General features: G+C 49.9%; 1 protein-coding gene across 1 annotated transcript; it reads left to right on the plus strand.

Moving 5' to 3' along the window:
* The first annotated feature begins 3054 nt into the window (after positions 1-3054).
* Positions 3055-7777, plus strand: ALDH1B1 (aldehyde dehydrogenase 1 family member B1). Its single transcript, XM_036854131.1, is given in 3 exon segments — positions 3055-3120; positions 5172-5579; positions 5886-7777. Coding segments are annotated over 2 exon segments (1569 nt in total). The 5' UTR covers positions 3055-3120; positions 5172-5181; the 3' UTR covers positions 7057-7777.
* Positions 7778-15947: the final 8170 nt, after the last annotated feature.

Raw genomic sequence — 15947 nt, forward strand, 5'->3', positions numbered from 1 at the left:
GAGGCCTGGATCGTTTTTTGCCAATTAAAAAGCTGAATCTAAAACATTCCTCCTGCAGAAATAATCTGTGCATTTTACCCTGAGCCATTGCACATTCATCCGTCTCTCTAAACCATAAATGTCAAGCACTGTGGAAGGTTTTAATTTTTTAAATTTTTGGATGCTTTTACAAACACCTTGCAACAGGACTACTTTCTGGTGCCAGCCACAGCTTATGAAGTGTCAAGGGTGGGCCTTCTGGATGGACTCTAGATACAGACAAAGCATTCACTTGATAAGTCCCTTTCTGAAAACCACCCATGATGGAGTCATAGAATCCCAAAGACCACTTAGGCTGCTGCTTCCCAAATATAGTTGTGCATCAGAAGCGTATGGGGAACTTAAAAAATTCCTGGATCACAACCAACATCTAATAATTTAGAATCTCTGAAGGTAAGCCCAGGGAGATTATAAAGTTTGTTGTTGTTGTTGTTGTTTTTTTAATGCTCCCCAGGCAATTCTGATGCACAGCTACATTTGGGAACCACTGGTCTAGTTCAGTCCTTATCTGGTATTCTCCTCTATAGGATTTTGCCAAGTGGTTTTATATCCTTTCTTGTACTCCTCCAGTGATGGGATGCTCACTGCCTTTCAAGGCAGCCCCTCCTACCCATCCTTAGCCAGCTCTGCTTTGTCATGAATTTCTTCCTCTGACCCCGTTAACTTCCCCTCATGGGTCTGGCTCTGTCTTCTAGGACCCCACAGACTACGTCTGTTTTTGCCCTTTGGAGATTTGGAGGGTGAGATCCTGTCCCTTGAGCTCTGAGGGGTGGATACTCCCAGTTCCTTCAGCTGCTCCTCACAGGACACAGTCTCTCCCAAGGGGTCACTTCTTGTTTGCTGCTGGCCTCTCACACCTGCCACAGCTTTCCAAGTGGTCTGACCATATGAAGACTGACTGATACTTGCTTTGTCATAGACTCACTGCCTCTATCAATGAGGCCTGTTAATAGTTGACCAAATAAGCCTTAAGTTAATCTACCAAGGAGTGCCATGCCAAGTGCCCAAGGGGTGCTAGGCTGGCCATGTGCTGTGTGGGAGGCAGAAGGGGTTTTGCAAGGGGCCACATGGTTGCTGGGAAAACATGAACATAGATGTGGCAAGACACAAGATGTAGTGCTTTTAGTGAAGAACTAAATTTTGCCTCAAGGACTGTGAACAGCCTAAGGATGACATGGTAACAAAAGCTTGCATAGAGATGTAGCTTAAGGAAAGAATCATGTGAATTAGTCAGGTTCAAACAGGAAAATGTGAGTACTCTAAATATGTGGAGAGGTAGAGAGTTAATACAGACATTGGGTGCTGACAGAATTGCTGGAAGGGCCAGAGGGAGGGAGAATCAGGGAGGACTCGACCTTCAGGACTGACGCCCAGAATGAGATGGATGTGGCCCACCAGTGCTGTTACTATCTGAGGCCACCTCTGGAGCTATTTAGCTCAAGACACACCCCTGCAGCCATGATTCAAGGAGCAAGGGAACAGGTAGCTGGAGCCAAGGAGCTGCAGTCGCAGTGGCCACCCCACACCCAGGAAGCTGGAGAAGGATGCAGAAAATCCTCATGTTTCTGCCATCATGCTAGTGATGACCCAAGGGGGCAGGACAATACCCTCCACCTTCCACATGTGACAGGGGTACTGCTAATCGGCACCACTGAGTTCACATCCAGAACTCTAGGTGCAAACAAGGCTGGGAAACAGCTTGTAGCTTCCTAATGTCTCCAACCAGAAGGAGGGTGCAGTGTAAGTGAAGTGACTGAGAGATGCAGGTTCTGGATTTAGCTTCCTTTATGGCAACAACAAGATGGAGACAATCTAAATGTCCATCAACAATCCACCCTACCATGGAATTCTACACCACCCCGGAGAGGATGATGTTGTCTTTTAATTAATTAGTGACATGAGAAAAGGTTCATAATAAATTGCTGTTAAAAAAAAAAAAAAGGTAGGGCTTCCCTGGTGGCACAGTGGTTGAGAACCTGCCTGCTAATGCAGGGGACACGGGTTCGAGCCCTGCTCTGGGAGGATCCCACATGCCGCGGAGCGACTAGGCCCGTGAGCCACAACTACTGAGCCTGCGCGTCTGGAGCCTGTGCTCCGCAACAAGAGAGGCCACGATAGTGAGAGGTCCGCGCACCGCGATGAAGAGTGGCCCCCGCTTGCCGCAACTAGAGAAAGCCCTAGCACAGAAACAAAGACCCAACATAGCAATCAATCAGTCAATCAATCAATCAATAAATAAAAAAAAAAAAAAAAGGTAGCAAAATAGAGGTCACCATATGATTTCATTTTTATTAAAAGAATTTTTGAAAAATGCAGAGGAAAAAATACCAGCAAGATGAATGGCAACTTTGGGGTGAAAGGATTGAAAGTAATATATTTTCTTCTTGTATCCTTTTCTGTGTTTTCCAAGCTTTCTACATTGCACATATACTCTTTATGTCCTTTTTAAAAAAATGCAGCTTTTAAAAACACAAATATAAAATCAACTGGGAAAAAGAGCAGAGAGAGTGGAAGACAGTCAAATTAGTGAAACAAGGAAAAAACTGAGAGAGAGGGGAGACCCAGAAGGGGTTAAGGAGAGGTTCAAATGATGCTAACCTAACAAGGCGCATCGTGTGCGAGAGAGAAAGGAAAAATACAGTTGGGGTCCAGTCTCCGATTGCTGTGTGACCTGAGAACTCCTGCCCATTCGTCGTCTTTGTTTCTGCTCCCAACGAGGGCCTTAGGACTCCAGCTCCGAGCGGCGATGCGAGAGGAGAGCGCTGGCGTGTTGCGGGATACCCCCCGGGGTAGGGGGCGCTGGGACGTGGGAAAGGTGTGGCGCTCCCCGCCCCCAGTCCCCAGTCCCCAGTCCCATCACCCCAGTCCCAGCAGCCCCAACACGCCTGCGCCCGGAGGGAGGAGCTGCCTTAGCAGCGGGGCGGGAGGTCAGCGGCGCCCCAGGCGCAGGCGGAGCCTCATTGGTGGCTGAGCCCCGCCACTGCGCGGAGGCGGGGCCTGCGGCGAGCACCCAGCCAGAGGCCAGGCTAGACCTGCGAGAATCCGAACCTGCACCCGAGCGCGAGCGCCAGCCTGCTGCAGGTAACTGGCGCCCTTCCCCCTCGGCCCCCGGGCAGGCCGCAGCTCCCCTCCCTGCAGTGGAGCTCCTTCCTCTCTGGGTCTCGGCTTCCCCACGTGGGGACCGGCCTTTCTGCCCCGGCGGCGTGCACTGTAGGAACCTCTTCACGCTTCCCACCCCTCCTTCCAGCACCCGGGTCCCGGGATGGCGCCTTATCGCCCCGTGGACTCACACCCTCGAAACCCTCCCGGTTAGCTCGGCCTCATCGCTCCCGCCCAGAGGGCCTACTGGGCCCCTGACTGTAGCCGAGAGGCCAGGACACGCACTGCCTCCCCGCAGAAAGGATGAGGTGGGAGCCACCCTGTCCTCGATGACCCAGAAGGTCCGGTCCTTGGCACATTGGGCGCTAATAGTGGGAACTGTAAGAAATTGTCCGTAGTACGGAAGAAACACAAAGCTAGGGCTGTGGGAATCCAGCCTGAGGCTCCTATTCTTAATTGCTGTGTGTCCTCAATGAGTCCCAGAACCTCTCTGATCCCCAGCTTTCTTCCACAATGAGGGTCATCAGGGCTGCTGGAAGCCTCGGTCAGTTAACTACTGAGAAGGTGGCCTGCAAACTGCAAAGCATGGTGTGCTTTGAGCAGTCCTCTTCCCATATGCAGGTGGAGGCCCAGTGCACACCCCACGTAGTCCCCTAGAGTAGAAACAGCCTTGGCTGGGCATGAAAGCAGGCTTGCCAGCCTTGGTCTGTGACCACCCCTCCTGCCTGTTGAGCCCTTGCACCACCACGCCATGGATTAGTGACCCCCCATCCCCCTTATCCTGACCTCCGCTGGGACTCCTCCTTCCTCAGACCCAGGCCTGTTGGACCCAAGGCTGCTTCTGTCCCAGCATGGGGCAGGGTCCTGAGCAGAGTGGACCTGTGTGCACCCCTGACAGTTCTGCTGGCTCAGCTTCTTCCGAGGGATGGCTTCCTGGGCAGCACTGATTTGCGTGGGGCCAGCGATCTGGCTGGGGTCTTGTCTTCCTGGATGAGTTCTCTGCTCCTCTCCCTCCCCAGTGTCAGAGGGTGTGTGTGCTGGGGGTAGGGCAGGTGCAATTCCTTTTGGGGGCTGGTGGGGTAAGGCTCAAGAGAGACAGCAGAGGTGGAGGGATTGATGTCCTAGCTGGAGAGTAACTGCTTTAATGAATCTAGGAAATTTATATACCATTTAAATTTCATTGAACAAATTTTATAGACTGTTTAAATGTTATAGTTTTTTTAATAAAGTCTACACTGGTTTCAGAGTTGTAGGCAAGAGTAAACAGAGCCTTCTTTCCAGCTGCCGGACTCACTGCACTCCTGGGAAAGCTGAAGCCGGTCCCCGGGGGACTGGGCTGGGCTGGGCTGGTTTCTGAGGGTGCCACCAGCTCCGATGACCTGGGTGGATGTGCCAGGCTTTTCATACGCACGACCCCATTCAGCATTCAACAACTCTGGTTCTGAGTCCCTTGGGTTTTTACTCTACCCGTAGATCCGTTAAACAACCTTAGTAAACAGCCTTTGTGGATATTTTGATGTTTCCTCTGTCTGTCATTTAATAACTACCCACTGAGCAGCTACTCTGTAGGCAGCGTAATTCTAGGTATCAGGCACATAGCAATGAATGAAACAGGAAAAAAAGTCCCTGCTTTCATGGAGCCCATTTTGTTGGGGAGAGGCAGGCAATAAACATATAAGCATGTACATATACTATTTGGTACGTCAGATGGGGGAAAATAGAGCACAGTATGGGGGAGAGAGAGCCCTGGGGCTGAGGAAAGTTGCAGTTTTATAAAGGGTGGTCAGGGAAGGCCTTACTAAGAAGGTGACATTTGAGCGAAGACCCAGAAGAGGTGAAGGAGTAAGCAAGAGGCTAGATCGGACATGACGGATTGAACCAGAGAGTTCTTCAGGGCTTCTGTAGCCCTTATGATCCATGTGTTCAGAGGTGACACCCCTTTATGCTAGAATCTTGGAACGTCTGAGCTGATGGGCCTTTGGGGGACCGCTGCCCCCCTCTCCGTGTTCACCCTGGCTCCTGTCCCTCTCCAGAGCACTCAGCATGCTGCGCTTCCTGGTGCCCCGGCTCTTTTGCCTGCACCGTCTGGCCGCCCCGTACTCCTCAGCAGCAGCCCTCCCCAGCCCCATCCTGAACCCAGACATCCGCTACAACCAGCTGTTCATCAACGACGAGGGGCAAGACGCGGTCAGCAAGAAGACCTTCCCGACAGTCAGCCCTGCCACGGGGGAGGTCATCGGCCACGTGGCTGAAGGGGACCGGGCTGACGTGGATCGGGCGGTGAAAGCAGCCCGGGAGGCCTTCCACCTGGGGTCTCCATGGCGCCGGATGGATGCCTCAGAGCGGGGCCGGCTGCTGAACCGCCTGGCTGACCTAGTGGAGCGGGATCGTGTCTACTTGGCCTCACTGGAGACCCTGGACAATGGGAAGCCTTTCCAGGAGTCTTTTTTTTTTTTTTTTTTTTTTTATAAATTTATTTATTTATTTATTTTTGGCTGTGTTGGGTCTTCGTTTCTGTGCGAGGGCTTTCTCTAGTTGCGGCGAGCGGGGGCCACTCTTCATCGCGGTGCGCAGGCCTCTCACTATCGCGGCCTCTCTAGTTGCGGAGCACAGGCTCCAGACGCGCAGGCTCAGTAATTGTGGCTCACGGGCCCAGTTGCTCCGCGGCATGTGGGATCTTCCCAGACCAGGGCTCGAACCCGTGTCCCCTGCATTGGCAGGCAGATTCTCAACCACTACGCCACCAGGGAAGCCCTCCAGGAGTCTTATGTCTTGGACCTGGATGAGGTCATCAAGGTATACCGGTACTTTGCTGGCTGAGCTGACAAGTGGCATGGCAAGACCATCCCCATGGATGGCGAGCATTTCTGCTTCACCCGGCACGAGCCTGTTGGCGTCTGTGGCCAGATAATCCCGTGGAACTTCCCCTTGGTCATGCAGGGCTGGAAGCTGGCCCCGGCACTTGCCACGGGCAACACTGTGGTCATGAAGGTGGCAGAGCAGACCCCCCTTTCTGCCCTGTACTTGGCCTCCCTCGTCAAAGAGGCGGGATTTCCCCCTGGGGTGGTAAACATCATCACAGGCTATGGCCCAACAGCAGGAGCGGCCATTGCCCATCACATGGATATTGACAAAGTTGCCTTCACTGGCTCCACCGAGGTGGGCCACCTGATCCAGAAGGCGGCCGGTGATTCCAACCTCAAGAGAGTCACCCTGGAGCTGGGTGGGAAGAGCCCGAGCATTGTGTTGGCCGATGCTGACATGGACCACGCCGTGGAGCAGTGCCATGAAGCCCTGTTCTTCAACGTGGGTCAGTGCTGCTGTGCCGGTTCCCGGACCTTCGTTGAAGAATCCATCTATGATGAGTTTCTCAAGAGAACTGTGGAAAAAGCTAAGCAGAGGAAAGTTGGGAACCCCTTTGAGCTGGACACCCAGCAGGGGCCCCAGGTGGACAAGGAACAGTTTGAACGAATCCTGGGCTACATCCAGCTTGGCCAGAAGGAGGGGGCAAAACTTCTCTGCGGTGGGGAGCGTTTTGGAGAGCGAGGCTTCTTCATCAAGCCCACGGTCTTTGGTGGTGTGCAGGATGACATGAGGATTGCCAAGGAGGAGATCTTCGGGCCTGTGCAGGCTCTGTTCAAGTTCAGGAAGATGGAGGAGGTGATTGAGAGGGCCAACAACACCAGATATGGCTTGGCTGCTGCTGTGTTCACCCAGGACCTGGACAAAGCCATGTACTTCACACAGGCACTCCAAGCTGGGACGGTGTGGGTGAACACCTACAACATTGTCACCTGCCACACGCCATTCGGAGGCTTTAAGGAATCTGGCAATGGGAGGGAGCTCGGGGAGGATGGGCTTAACGCCTACACAGAGGTGAAGACAGTCACCATCAAGGTTCCTCAGAAGAACTCGTAAGAACAGCTGCCAGGGAGCACCAACTCTAGTCCAAGGATGCCACCACCACCTGCCAGTGGTTGCCAAACAGGTTTTTAGCCATGGATCCCCTTTATTTGTTCCAGATGAACACTTAGAGGGAACCTCAACAAATAAAGCAATTAAAATGAGAGCTGCTTTAGTTAAAGCAGGGATGGGGGCCGGGCTCAGAGCCCTGTCCACCTGCACTCCAGCCCCCTTGGTGGCCCTGTGTTACTTCCATGAAACCTTAGGAGTCTCTGAACGACAGATTAAGAAACACTGATCCAGACCATGGCTCTCAGCTCTTCTTACTGATCCAAGGACTTCCCGGTGGATTAACTGACGTCTTAGTGGGTACACTCATCTCAGACATGGGATTGGAAGGCATTAGGAGTTTTAAGCTAGACCCCATAATCTTGGCCCCATTCTTCAGTGACGTACCCTAAAAATCAAGGCTGCTTTTCTTTTTCTAAGTACCAGTTGCTGGCTGGTTTACTTGCTTGCATTGCTTCATTTTGCTACTGATTGTCCTTAATTTGAGGGAAGAGGTAGACAGAAAATGCATTTATATAACCATTCACTTAAAATAAGCTCAAACAGCCCTAATGTCCATCAACTAATGAGTGGATAAACAAAATGTTTCTATGGAATATTTCTTATAATGTTCAGCCTTAAAAAGGAAAGAAGTACTGACACATGCTACAATGTAGGTGAACCTTGAAACCATTATGCTAAGTGAAAGAAACCAGACGTACAAGGCCACATATTGTATGATTCCATTTATATGAAATATCCAGAGTAAGCAAGTCCATAGAGACAGAAAGTATATTAGTGGTTGCCAGGGGCTGGGGGAGGAGGGAATGGGGAATAGCTGCTAATGGCTATAGGATTTCTTTTGGGGAGGTTTTGAAATGTTCTGGAATTAGTGTTGATGGTTGCACAACTTTGTGAATATACCAAAACGCACTGAATTACATACTTTAAAAGGGTGAATTTTATGATATGTGAATTAATTTCAGTTAAAAATTAAAATAAACTCACATATTCTGTTTGCAAATCAATTTTGTATCAATATTCTTTTGCTGCTGAACATTTTACAAAGTCTTGGGGATGGAAGGGACCCCGATAGTCAGAAGTCTCCTCCATAATATTTCTAGTTTTGATTTTGTTTTCTCTCACCTGAGTGACAAAGTGCAACTTTAAGACCCACAGAGGAAAGGGCTGGGTCCTGCCTAGAGCCAGTTTATTTCAGCTCTCATTTCAAGGCTTCCGCTGGTATTGTCCCTCCAGCCCTCACCAATACACACCAGCCCTCAAGCCAAGCTCAGCATCAGGGCCATCCTGACATGCTAGGGTTTGGGGAATTTCAAACCTGAGTGTTCAGTTTGTTTGTTGTTAGTCTCACAACTCCATTCCCCAGCTGATGGGAGTGAAACCAAGTCAGCCAGAGCACGATTCAGAAACAGAATGCTGATCCTCTCTCTCCTTGTCTTCCATCTTTCTAGACCATGCTGCTCATGACTCACCATACTTTTAGGTCCACTCAGCCTTGTGAATGCACCCCCCACCCCGTCATCTCTTTAACACCCCATTATCTCACCTAGGCATTGAAACGATTTTGTTCAGTATCTTACCTTGGAGTTGGCCTGAAACTGCTTCCTGAGGATTCAGGGTCTGTTTGGTCCCTTCATCTCTCCTTCCTAGGATCTCCTTTCTACACCATTTGTCTAAGGCTGGGATGACCCTGACTGCCCCCCAAAGTGCACATTTTACCTATTTTTCTTGGAGGCTATTGGCACTTCCCACCATGGTGAAAGTTTCTCGTGAAGTAGGGAAATGAGTGAGTGGGTCGATGGGTCAGTGGGGCCTCTAATGATTAACATGCAACATCTCAATGTTTTGACAAATTCATTCCTCATTTGCTTCTCAATACTTCTAAAGTGGACTTCCCTGGTGGCGCAGTGGTTAAGAATCCGCCTGCCAATGCAGGGGACATGGGTTCAAGCCCTGGTCCGGGAAGATCCCACATGCCGCGGAGCAACAAAGCCCGTGTGCCACAACTACTGAGCCTGCGCTCTAGAGCCCATGAGCCACAACTACTGAGCCTGCATGCCACAACTACTGAAGCCCGTGTGCCTAGAGCCCACGCTCTGCAACAAGAGAAGCCACCGCAATGAGAAGCCTGCGCACCGCAACGAAGAGTAGCCCCCGCTCGCCACAACTAGAGAAAGCCCGCGCACAGCAACCAAGACCCAACGCAGCCAAAAGTAAATAAGTAAAAAATAAGTAAATTTAAAAAAATTTTTTCTAAACCAAAGAGGAGTTTTGTAGAGGGTGTCCCAGTATGGGGTGGGACTGGAAAAGGATAATCTTCTAAGTCCCTCATTTCAGTCCCTAAAATTCTGAGACTGAGGAGTCAAATGGGTCAGATTCCCAATCAGCTCAGCCCCCAAAATCCCTCTGTTCTTATCACCATTGCTCTGAATGCGGGGAAGTGTGAGCAGGGAGGCTGAACCGGGCATCATTACTGAGTGTGGACACTGCCTACATGACTTCACTTGGTCATAGACGTTGCAATTCCGGGGCATCCACCCATTCGACAAACTTACACCAAGCACTTAGTTTGTCAGTCTCTATCAGTCTCTATGCCTTACATGCCTTTGAAGTCTCACAATAATCCTATGAAGTAGGCAGTGGGGTTACCCTTTTTTCAGAGGAGGAAAGAGAAGCTGAGAGGTTTTGTATGCAGCTCATTTGGAGTAATTTTCCCATGTGCCTACACTATGGGCCAGGAGGAAGGTGTGATACTGTGATTTATAATGGACATATATATTCAGTCTTCTTGCATTTCTGGCACAGCTCCTAAAACCCTTGGAATTTCCGAAGTGATGAGAGTGATAAAGGTGTTTTTTGTTATGTTAATGAAGTGACTTTTGGGCCTTGTCAGTCAGAAGCACAGGTAACAACCTGGGGGGATGGGGGGGAGACAGTCTAGTAGGACTGACTCCTAAATGGGATTTGACACTATCTCTGGGTAGATAGTGTCAGAATTGAGTTGAATTCTACTACCTGCTTGTGTCTGAGAATTGCTTGTTGGTATGGGGGACCCCCCTTCTGAGCAACACACACTTTGGAATTGGGTCCAGGAGACAGGGGAGGGGGAGGCAAACTAAGAGCACATATAATCAAACCCCAAAGCCTGGAGAGCCCACAGCAATGCCAAAGAATCCCAAACACCCAACCTCTTTGCTGGAGCCGTCGGGCTGCTGCTCGATCACCCAGATGCCAGGCCACTTAAGAACTTGTTTGGGTTGGCTGTATCCTGGGTGTGAGGCTGCCCTCTGGTGGCCACTTTGTTAATTAATTTGAAGGCTAAGGTGCTGGCTCTCTCTAGGCAAGTTGTAGGGAAACAGAATTGAATGAGGCCGTCCCTGTCCTGCAGGGGCTCATGGTCTGGCAGGGGGATAATTACAGACCAAGGTGAAAAGTGCTGTGATAAGTAGAAGTACAGAGACTGTAAGCTCACAGAAAGAAATAATATTAAGCACCCACAATGTTTGTAAGGCACCTACAATAATGTTTGTTATATCATTTAATGCTTCTGATTACCCTCAAGGCACTTATTATTTTCATGCTTGATAAATAAACATGGAAGCCCAGCCATGTTCAGCTAGTAAGTGGAGCCAGGACTCAAATTCAGGTGTTCTGACTCTGTCTTCTGCACCCAGCTCAGCCCAAGGGAAAGGCCCAATGGTAGGAGCATGGGATTCTGCAACATGAAAAGGAGGTAATCTGGCACAGGGATGCAGGAAGGGTATTCCTGGGAGAGGAAAGGGCATGGAGTCTGTGAGAAAGCACAGAGGGTGCAAGGAATGGTGTGAGGAAGGGAGAGACCTGGGAGGAGGCAGGGACTGGATGGGGAAGGGCCTTTACCCCTGTGAGGAAGGCCGCATGTTGTCCAACCACGAGGGTTTCAAAGGAAAGTGATGGGGTCATATTTTGGTTCCTAAAGCTGGCTCTGCTTCAATGTGCAGGATAGGTTGAGGGGTCAGCTTGGAGTGGGAGCCCACTCGGGACACTGCTGCCTATGCCAGGGATGCTGACCTGAACCAGGTGTGAGGATGGGTGGGAGATCCTGGGAGCCAAGAGGTGGGCTTTGGGGTGTGGTCCCAGACTGCTTGCAAGAGGAGAGTGAAAGTTAGGGTGACCCTGAATTCCTTGCTGGGATAACAAAGTGGGTGGTGGTGCCCCCACTGGGAAAGGGAGCCTAGCTGGAGGAGCAGGTTTGGGGACAAGGTAGTGAGTTTATTTATTTATTTGTTTGTTTATTCAGCACACTTTATTGAGTGCTGGCTATGTGCTGGGAAGTATTGTTGGTGCTGACGATACAGCAGGGAACTAAAGTCCTGCACATCCTCCCCATCAGGGGGAGGCTGACTGTAAGCAAAATAAATGAAATATTTAGTCTGCCAGATGGTTAAGGTTATTAGGGAGAAAGGTCCTGCTGGGAAGGGGAATAGGGAGTATGGGTGGGGTGGGGTAGGAATTGTTATCTTCAATAAGTGATAGACCATCTGAAGAGGTCCATCACTTAACAAAGGTCTCACTGAAGAGATGACAAAGGACTGAAAGAGGTGTGGAAATGGCAGGTGCAAAGGTCTGGAGGCTGAAGCACACCTGAGGTGTCCAGGGAGCACAAGGAGGCCAGAGAGCTGGATGGAGCAAGCAGTGGGGAGAGACAAGGACAGAGAAAAGGCAGGGCTGGGGGAGGGGCAGATGGTGAGAGCTTTGAAGGTCACTGTGCCGACTGGGGCCTTTACTCTGAACGATGAAGGAACCAGAAGGGGAACAGAGCTGTAATGTGATCTGACATGTTTTAAAAGGATCACTGGGTCTGCTGTGTTGACAACAGATTGCAGGGAGGGCGAGGATAGCTTAATCTTGATGATGCTGACATCAAGGGGTGGGTGGAGGATGAGAATTCTGTGAAAGGCACTAAGGAAAAGCAGGAGGAGCAGGAGGAAGACCTGGGAGAAGGGAGTCAAGAAGCCAAGGAAGGCGGGAACGGGAGGGAGCCATGGGTGGAATCAAGTGTTTCCAAGAGATCAAGTAAGAGGAGGCTGAAGCCATGGGGGTCCCTGGAGACCTTGGTAAGGGCAGGTTGTGTGAATGGGTGGGGGCAGAAGCCAGACTGCTGTGTGTTGAGAGCACCACTTAATCCCCCCAAGCCCCAGTGATCTGTACATTAATCCTAGAATTGGAAGACCTTGGAAGGAAAGCAGGAAGGCACATTGTGAGGGCCTTTGAGAGCCCCTAGCCTCCCCATTCACTTAACTAGAGTGGACCGAGTGACCGTCCAAGGCCAAGGAACTCAGTGGGATCAGAGCGTGGCCTGGATTACAGGTCTCTTGCCCCCAACCAAATGCTCTTCCCACATGTATCAGGGTAACATTAGCTGCCACAACAAATAAACCCCCAAGTTTTCAGGGTTCAACACAACAGTGCTTTATTTCTTGCTTATTAGATAATAATCTAATGCAGGTGTGGTTAATCAGCACTTGTCCTCCATGTGGAGATTCAGAAACACAGGTTCCTTCCATCTTGTGGCTCTACTGTCTACAGTACTTCTTGACCATTTTTATGTTATGTATTCTTTTGAGACGCTAGTGAAAGCTAATTTTTTTCACCAGAAATAAATACACACATGCACATCCACACAAAATCTGGCACACTTTCAAGGGGCTCATAGACCCCATGAAGCCATATATAGAATTCCTATGGGTCCACAGGCCCAGGTGAAAACCTGCTGCATGGGGCCTTAGAGACCTCATGTCCCCTGTTAGATGGGGAAGAAAGTACAGAAAAGGCACAGCTACTTCTTAAGGCCCTGGCATTGGCGTGGAATGCACTGCTTCCATGCCCAGCCGTTGGCAAAAACCATCTGACCCAACTGAGGTGCAGAGGGAGGTGGGAAACGTAGTTATGGGGACACTTCCATGTTGTCCTCAAGTTTCGGAGGACAGCTCGCCTGTCACACACAAGCACCTCTTTGCAGTTGTGCGTAATGGTTAGAGTGTGTCTTACAAAGATGCTTTTAAAGCTTAATCCTCTTGTGGGCTGTTCACTCCTACCTTCCAGCCTTGCGCATGCTGTTTCTTTCTCCTTCCTTCTTTCCTCTCCAAATTCAGCCCATTGTCTTGGAGCCTTGTTGGGGACCTGCCTCCTCCAGGATGCTTTCTCTGACCATCTCAATCAAGTCATCTCTGGCCCCTTTGAGCTCATAGCACCCACCCTTCCTTTAGTCTTGCCTTGTGGCAGCTCTTGGGTCCGATTTTCTGTCCCACTAGGCTGTGTTTCCTGCAGACCCCCAGCATGTCTGATCTGACTCCCTGTGTCCTTGCCACTCAGCTCACAGCCCTCAGTATCCCCTAGAGAGCGGACGGTGCATGTCCATTCATGCATGGGATCCTCAGGGCAGCAGGACAGGGCAGTGATGCTGACCTCCCTGGACTGATGAGGAAATGAAGGCTCCTAGAGTAGAGGCAAGTGCCCCAGACCCACAGACCATGCAGGGTTCTGGGTCTTTCAACTCCAAATCTAATGCCCACTCTACCCCAGGGATGACTGCAGCACCTTCAGTAGCAGAGACAGGTCCAGCTCTCTGCACCAGGGCTGCTACTCTGGGGGCTGTGAGCAACAGTAGATCCCTCAGCACCGAGCAGTGCCTGGCGCCCAGTAGGTGCTCTGTAGATGTGTGTGGTGGGTGGATTTACCAATGAAGATGAGAAAAGCTTCTGCTCCCTGCCCCCCATCCCCTAGCATTAATGATTTTTACTCTTCCCCTGACATCCAACCACTCCCTAATATCATGGGGGAGATTTAGGATAACAAAGAGACAGCCATAGTGAAAGGAGACACAGGTGCAGTTAATGCTGAACTCAGAGGCAGTCATGACTGTGAAAAAGTTCACGCTCCAGGAGAGAGGTGTCGGCTTGAGCTGAGCATGGGCAAGTGTATCCAGTTCTGCCCTGGTGATGGGCTCCCCACGCTCTGAATTCATTATTCAGCTGCAGACACCAGGGCACTTTAGTTTCCCTTAATTAATTAAAATATCACATAATAATCATTCTCTGATTTAATGTTCAAGAGGCTCTTGCGAAGGCTGGGGATGAGGAAATTTATTATAGGAGACTGTTCATTGTCAAATGGTTTGCTCGCTCTTATTAATTTTTCCTGCATCATCCATCTCTGGGGGAGAGGGGAGGGCAATGTTTTTTAAAGATATGGGCTTAATTTCACCCTAAAACTTGAAGAAAAAATCCATTTTGACTAAAAACTACCCTTTCTTGTTTAAGGTGGAAAGTGGATATCTTTGGGATTGAACACTAGCTTTTGGATTATCTTCCTCAAGCCTAGTTATAACCTAGTTGACAACAGAAGACTGAGATTCAGGCCCACCTCTTATAGCATCAAGTCCAACCTCTTCTGATGGCAGTTAGGGGTGTGGCCAAAAACTACCCTGCTACCTGCCACTAGAGCTCTCAACCACAACTGGTCACTACTCCCCATGCACAAACTACACTGCACTTCTCCACCCCTGCTCCTTTTACGTGCTACTTCCCTAGCCTGGAATCTCCCACATCACTTCAATCCCCAGCTCAGATGGCTCTCCTCTTCCAGGAAGTCTTCTTGATCTCCCCCTACTCTGATCACAAAGCAGACACCTTGTGGTGTGTGGCAGGATGGCAACCTTGTCCCACTCATCCCCACTCAAGTCTCACCTGAGTGCAGGGCCCAGGTCCCACACACCTTCATATTGCCAGTGTCTGCACCCTCTCACCTCTGGAGAATGCTGTTCCGTGTGCATGTGGGGTAACAGAGGGCACATCTAAGTGAATGAATTAAATAGTAGAATGCTTATACAGTGGGAGACACCAGTTCAGAGGGAGTTAGAAGGATCAGGCTGGCAGTAGATGATTAGTTAGGGCTGGTTAAAAATTGCAAGCAAGGTGACCAGGTACGACTGTAACCACAGCTCAGGTGTGAGAGGTAAGGACGATTCGGATGACAGTAGCTGATGTGGGCAAGCAAAAAAAGGGCAAGATGCATAAGGGATGACGGAGAAGTATCAGTGGGACCTGGACCCACCTACAGCAGCGTTCCAAGGACAGAGACCACAAAGACTTCCCTAAAAACATTTATTTTCAGAGTGCAGGGGTCCTGTGACATCATCACATCTATGAAAATAGGGTAGAAAACACAGGCTCTGAGGGCATCATGTTTCCAAATGATAAAAGCCACAGCATACATTCGCTTAGCCTCTGAGAGGTCTTGGGGCTCTCACAGTTGAAAAGTCATTAGGTTGGAACAATCATGCTAACCTACCTTTTTGGTTTTGGTGAAAACTTCAGACAGTGTAACATTATTATTATCTTTTGTACATCATTATGATGCTACACCCAGCCTCCTGCAGTCTTGATGCTCAGCCCTGTCACCCCGGGGCTCCATCTACCCTGCTCTTTGGGTCCACATCCAGCTCTCCAATTTTGACTGGGCAAATTTGAGGTGATTCAACTGATTTTGCTGAATGTGCTTATTAGCAGATGCATGATGTTGTTCTACTACCTTCTCTACAGTTCCCTATTCCTCTGACACGGTTTCACTAAGTCTCTTCCCAAGCCATCTCCCAACCACTCAAATCACAGAGGAATTAACTGCAGACTTAGATACGGAAATCGCTGCCGTGGGGTTTGAGGGAGCCGAGTAGGGAGGGGACATGAGCAGAGCCCCTGGAAAGCCCAACCTCCAACAGACAAGGACAGCTTCTCTTTTGATCAACTTCAATTTTGACTTTATTCGAAGAAGGGGTTCCAATGTTTTAAAGTTTGAAA

This window comes from Balaenoptera musculus, chromosome 6 (assembly GCF_009873245.2).
Source record: "Balaenoptera musculus isolate JJ_BM4_2016_0621 chromosome 6, mBalMus1.pri.v3, whole genome shotgun sequence".
In the NCBI taxonomy this organism is placed as follows: Eukaryota; Metazoa; Chordata; class Mammalia; order Artiodactyla; family Balaenopteridae; genus Balaenoptera; species Balaenoptera musculus.